At 48.4% G+C, this 6,000-nt stretch overlaps 1 protein-coding gene across 1 annotated transcript; it reads right to left on the reverse strand.

Annotated features, from left to right (window-relative positions):
- Positions 1–449: 449 nt before the first annotated feature.
- On the reverse strand, positions 450–5,673 carry LOC118505191 (cyclin-L2-like). The gene is made up of 4 exons (XM_036040654.1): positions 5,246–5,673; positions 4,681–4,865; positions 1,522–2,637; positions 450–1,457 (listed from the first exon to the last, which is right to left on the reverse strand). Exons 1-4 carry the CDS (start codon positions 5,522–5,524, stop codon positions 1,097–1,099), a joined length of 1,941 nt encoding a protein of 646 aa, XP_035896547.1. The 5' UTR covers positions 5,525–5,673; the 3' UTR covers positions 450–1,096.
- Positions 5,674–6,000: the final 327 nt, after the last annotated feature.

Raw genomic sequence — 6,000 nt, forward strand, 5'->3', positions numbered from 1 at the left:
ATCGAGTTTAAACCATGGGTGCAGCCAAGCATACGCGAGAGATCGACCCGTGGGTGCTACGAATTCGGATCGACACATGGGTACAACGAGTCCGGGACTAATTGGAACCACGGGTCGACCCGAACCTGCTCGCTTACGGATGAGTCCGATCCGGTAGGTTCGAATCGATCCGCCCATCACTAATATGTATTGATGCCCAACTCCGAGAAAAGGGTCAGTGGAACAATATCGGAATAAACTGATGCCAAGAAAAACGTTTAAACAAATCGAAAGGGACTAATGATAATCTTATTTATGTGTCTCTTTTGCCTTTTGTCCTTTTAAGTGGAAACGACATAATACCCAACATATTAAACTCTGATAAAACTATGAAACAAAAGCTTTCTTGTTTCACTAAATTCTAAATTCGGATACGTATATCAGCGAGTGATTAGCCGCGACTTACGATGTAGATTGTAAATAACATTTTTAACTTCTTTATTTGAACCCTTTCACTTGTCCTTCTCTGAGTATGAGGACCTGCTTTTCTTTCCTTGTTCTTAACACTATACTAACTGCTTTGCTTCGTATTTTTTTTGCTGCAATTTTTCTTAAAAATCTATTTTTTACAAGTCTCTTCCTTCGTGCTAGGTTGATCTTTCCCGGCAAACGCTTTCCCTTTTCAGTTCTTAGCGTAAGCGTTTACGGATGATTTTTTATCTGTATTTTTATGTCTGTGTATGTTGTGTGTGCCACCACCCAGCACACGGTTTACGTTCTGTACACTTGTAGAAAAATTAAAATGGTTTAAAACAAAACATCGCACGATTCAGTACCGGTAAGGTATTTGGGCTAACGAGTGTCAATAAAATTAAAGCTAAAATTCGGCACAATTCTTTCCAACCCTGATCGAACATAATTATTGAGCCAATTGTAAGTGGATACTTGAGTGTGTTTGTGTGTTTGTTGGTTGAGGTTTTTTTTAACTTATTGTAATCGGTCCGCTAGTGGGAGTAGTCGAACGAAACGGGGGAGTAAGTTATCGTACGTACATGGCAGCATAAGTTCGTACCGATTGTGGTATGATCGGGTACCGTCCTACTCGCTTCTGTTGCTCCTATCGACGGCGGTCCCGATCACGGTCACGCGATCGTTCGCGCTCGTGCTTGGACGATCGGTGCCGACTGCTACTATCACTATGGCGACTAGAGCCATATTTATCATGCTTCCCATTGCCTCGATAATCTTTCTCGCTACGTCTGTAATCGTCCCGATCGTATCCACCGCCGCTACCTACCTTGCCACTGTCCGATCGCATCCGATCTCTGTTGTCGCGGTCTCGATTTGACCTGGAGTGGTCCATCGAGTTGCTCATCCCTTTCGAACGGTCACGATCACGGTCGGAACCGTTGGTGTACCGATTGTCGTTGTTTCTGTCCTCTCTGCCAGACCGACGATCGTACTTTTTATCACTAGAACTGGGAAAAAAAGATTGCAGTTTAGAAAATGCGGCAATTCTTTTTGATATAATTCACCTCTCACCTCTTTTTGTACTTCTGGGGCGAATCAGGCGACGGGGAACGGGATGAGTAGTGGCGAGAAGATTTCTTCTTGGCGGAGGACGAAACCTTTACCGGTGTTCTCGAGCGGTGTCGCGATTTTTTCGATGTCCGTCTCGAGCCACCCTTTTCGGTGGAATAGTGAGGCGAGTGTGGCGATCGGGATCGCGACCGTGAGCGTGACGCAATGCTTCGCGACCGTGACCTTGAGGTGCGCGTTTTGGACCTTGAGCGTGAGTGGGATGTGCGCGAGCGGGACCGTGACCCGCGAGACCGAGACCTCGATACGGAACGCGACCCCGAACGGGAGCGCGACTTCGAACGGGATGATTTCGATAACGATTTCGATCGGGACCGCGACTTTTTCCCATCGGCCAACGATCCTGCTGCAGCATCCGGTTCGTTATTGTTCAACCCGGTGGTGCCACTGTTCGCGTTGCTTCCACTGTTAGCCACACCACCAATCGCTGCCGCTGCCGTGTTGCTTCCGCCGCTGTTCGTGGTGCCCGTATTACCAGAAGAGTTCAACGGCAATGGCATAGCCCGCTGAATGAACCCTCCCCAAGCGTTGTGCGACCCATTGTTCCGATCGACCGTGATTACCGTCGGTGCCGCCACTGCGCTAGCCTCCGGGCGATCCTTTTTGCGCTGCTCCTGGTACTTCTTCTTTAAAGCTTCGACCGCCTCCTCCAGCTGCTCCGCGTTCGGTTTGCCCCGCTTGTACAATGCCATGATGCGATAGCAAACGTCCAGCATGTCGTCCTCGCTGACGCGAAATATCACAAACCACGGTGGACTGTTCGGCAGTGGAATGTTGTGCTTGCGCGCGGTCAAATAGATGCAGGCGCACGCGATCGTTTCCGGCTGGTACCGCACGAACACATCCGTCCGGAACGAGTCGTTCATGAAGTTCCACGCCATCTGCATCATGTTCTGGTGCTTTTCCAGCTCCAGATACTTCAGGTACATCACGATCAGCTTGTGCGGGTGCTTCACGTGCACGCAGAAGCCCAGTTCCTTCAGCACGCGCCGCTCCGCCTTGATGACCTGCGACTTTAGATTGATGTAGTGCTGGTCCAGTATCATCGGTATCATGGGCCTACGGTTTTTTTGTGGTGAAAGAAAGCAGAAGAAAAATAGCAAAAACAAACGGGTAAGGAGAGAAAGAAAAACGAAAAGCGAGACAAAACACAACGCAATGGCGCGTTGTTGTGGCTCTGCTCTGCTCGTCGCTGGTTGGGTTTTTGGGATGGAACCTTCCGTTGAGATTCCCGAAATTTGCATGAACAAAACAAAACAAAACAAAAACGCATCTCATCTGCACGCTCTCTTCCAAACCCAACGCTTTTTTCCCTGGCCTTGTCCTCCAACCGGATATGGAACCAGTTTCTTCTGTTTTTCCCGGTTAGGAACCAGTTTCTCTTCTCGATTTAGTTCATCTTTCGTTTGCAAACCATCTTCTCATTCAAAATAGTTGAATTTTCTAGAAAACTATGAAAATTGCCAAAATAAAATAATTCTTCTATCGAACAACTACTTAAAAAAGAGTAGAATCATAAATTTCGCTTCCATTTTCCCGTCCATATTCACTCGTACGTCCGTTAGAAGCGTTGCACAGTGACCCTTCGATAGGGTAAATTACCTGCCAACTTACCAACAGCTCTCCTCCACAACCACTCTATTCCCCATTACCGATCATCTTCCAGTCGGAATCTTGTTGAAACCAAACAGGACTAAAAGAAGATCTTAAAAGTCTTATTATTACACTAAACCAGAAGCCGCATAGACGCGGCTCGTGCTGTCATGAACTCTTCTGCCGACTACTACTCCCGTGTAGACGATCGTGCAGCGCTCTGTGTGAGTGTGTGTTCTTCGCCATGCCACATACTTCCGGTGCTGAAAATACCGATCAACTTCTTCCAGCCAATCTTCCTCCCCATTCCAATCGTCACTCGCCCTCGGTCACACCTCGGACCGTCCATGGTCGCACGCGCGCCCGCGTTCCGAATCATTCGATCGCACAAGGGTTGAGCCTCTAGATCGCTCCCGCTTCCGGTGGCGCTACGAATACACCTGCTGTTCTCATCGTACTTACGGTTGGTTCAGGGTTCAGTGATAAGGAAAAAAACATAAAGAAAAAAAGAGAGAGAACATACTATGCTTCGAGATTGGGAAAGAGAGAAGTTAGAAAGAAACACAAACAAGATCAAGTGGCCACACAGTAGTGGTAGGAACCTGCTACTATTTGTCACACACACCCCCAGCAGGCGTTGCATCCGTTGGGTCGGTTGGTTTCTGTTTCTTTGCTCCCCCTTTTCTCTCCCCTCATCGACTGTACGACTGGCCGCGCTCGCCATTGCGCATTGCACCGTGCCGGAGTTGCTCGGGGGATCTTTTGGCCGTCTTCCGATGTGATTGATTCACGCCGCAGACGGCGCTGACCGCACGGTGGATCGATGGATGAATGGATGCGAAGGGGGTAGGACCGACTGTGGATCGATATTTCCAGGCTCCGTCCGTCCGTGTTTCGGTCCCATTCGAAGGGCGCTACTTCGCAACTGTGCTGGCCGGCAGCTGCTTACCGAAGGGGGCTTTATCTTCGCTTCACGCCGCCACACGCTGTGCCAGTTGGCGGCTTGCCTCTTTCTCTTGCACCCATCGTGATGTAGCAGGCAGCGGTGCTTCAACGATGGCTGGTTCGAGCTAAGGACACTCACACACAAACACACGCACACTCTCTTTTAAACTAACCTGGCCGCTGGTTCGCAGTCGGTAGCGCTCGCTTACATGGGCTTTGCGTGTGTTTTTTGGGTACTCGTCGCTGCGCAGCGCCCCGGATACACATGTTTCAGAGATGGAGGCTTTGGTTTTGTTTTGTTCTGTTCAGACCGTAGTTTTTGTATGTTTTTTTTGGTTTGGTTTTTGTTTGTTTGTTTTTTTGTTTTGTTTTCTAAAGCTTTGTTTGGCTTTGCTTTTAGAAGGGGACAGAGTTTTGAGTAAGATTGCGTCTTACCTACAAAACTATAAGTGAAATAAGTTAATAGAAGTCGCTTAGCGGAACGAGCAGCAGCAGCAGACGCTTGTTGCTTGCGGAACAGGAGACGGTTACCGAATCTTACGGATCGGCCCCCAGGATACTTACTTTTGGCTGCGGACCTGCTTGATATGGTGAAAGACGTTTATCACGTCCCGTATCCGCCGTGGCGCTTCCTCGATCTTGGACGCCAGACAGATGCAGCTCATCGCCGTAGCCTCCATGCTGTGACGCACGAACGACTTCGAGTAAAAGAACCGCTGGAATAGAACCTGCCCGGTCGCCATGGCAACCTAAAAGCAAAATAAATTTGGTTAACTGCTGGGTTTCGATCATAGTACCGTGCGGTATTTGCAACAAAGCAGCTGGAAGGACACCTTCAATGACATGCACAAACGATGAGAGAACACCTTCTTGGTGCGAGAGAGTTCAGGCTAGAGAGGCAAGCGGAACTGTCCATTGTTTATTGATGTCCATTAATTATTCACTGTGAATCATCCATTTTGATTAATGAATTCAGTACGATGGTCAGGATTTCCACACATTTTTATGCTAAAATTCACATTCGCACACGGGCCGACTCACACCAACATACACACGCACACACGCATGCACGCGACAAGATGGCGTCGGAAGCGCTTATGAAACTATCGCCCGAATGAGGCAACCTTACCTGAGGCAACTTTAGCAGTATCCCCGCCGTCTGGATCAGCTCACAGCCCAGAATACGCAGATCCGTTTCCGTCTCCCGATCTAGCCCATCGTTCTGGGATGGGGTTTGGTCGAGCTTCACTTCCGGAAGCAGACAGTTTTCGAGCGTGAGCACAATCTTCCCATATGGGCGCTGTACGGGCATCGTCGCGCTGGCTGCAGGTGGCGCCTGAGCCCCGATCACCGCCGATGCCGTTTTGCTGTTGGTAACCGTTTCGGTGATTGTTTTACTCACGCTCATGATTGCACCGAGCAACTTTAACTACGCATCAAGTGAGGAAAAAACAACCTGCGATTCACGGAAACACTGCCTGGTTCGTTCCGCGAAAAAGCAACTTATGATCTGTCAGCAGAGCGTGCGATGGTGTTGGTGACAGCACGGAGCGCGTGAACGCGTAGCTGCCTGTCAGTTCCGTTGCTCACCAACACACCGACGCGCCAGCTTGACAGTTGCGAGCGAATACGACATGGTATTTCAAATTATCTATTTAATTGAAGCTTTTTACTTATACCATCCATTTAATACACAAAGATAAGATTATAATCAAGAGTAATTATATGGAAAATCCAGAAATAATGCTGATTCTCGATGCTTAAAATCGAACAAATGAAGGCTGGCAACGGCTGAGCGCTGAACCCTACAAATGTTAAGCGACATTTGTGTTGTTTTGTTCCGATTCTTTGAAAGAAATTTCAAATCACGACGATATTTTTATT

The sequence above is a fragment of the Anopheles stephensi genome, chromosome 2 (assembly GCF_013141755.1).
Source record: "Anopheles stephensi strain Indian chromosome 2, UCI_ANSTEP_V1.0, whole genome shotgun sequence".
In the NCBI taxonomy this organism is placed as follows: Eukaryota; Metazoa; Arthropoda; class Insecta; order Diptera; family Culicidae; genus Anopheles; species Anopheles stephensi.

Coding starts and splice junctions, on each gene's coding strand:
- LOC118505191 (XM_036040654.1), bottom strand. CDS start 5,524: ATGAGCGTGAGTAAAACAATCACCGAAACGGTTACCAACAGCAAAACG. Junction 4,866..5,245: donor TACTGCTAAAGTTGCCTCAG/GTAAGGTTGCCT, acceptor TTTTGCTTTTAG/GTTGCCATGGCGACCGGGCA. Junction 1,458..1,521: donor CCCCAGAAGTACAAAAAGAG/GTGAGAGGTGAA, acceptor TTTTTTTCCCAG/TTCTAGTGATAAAAAGTACG.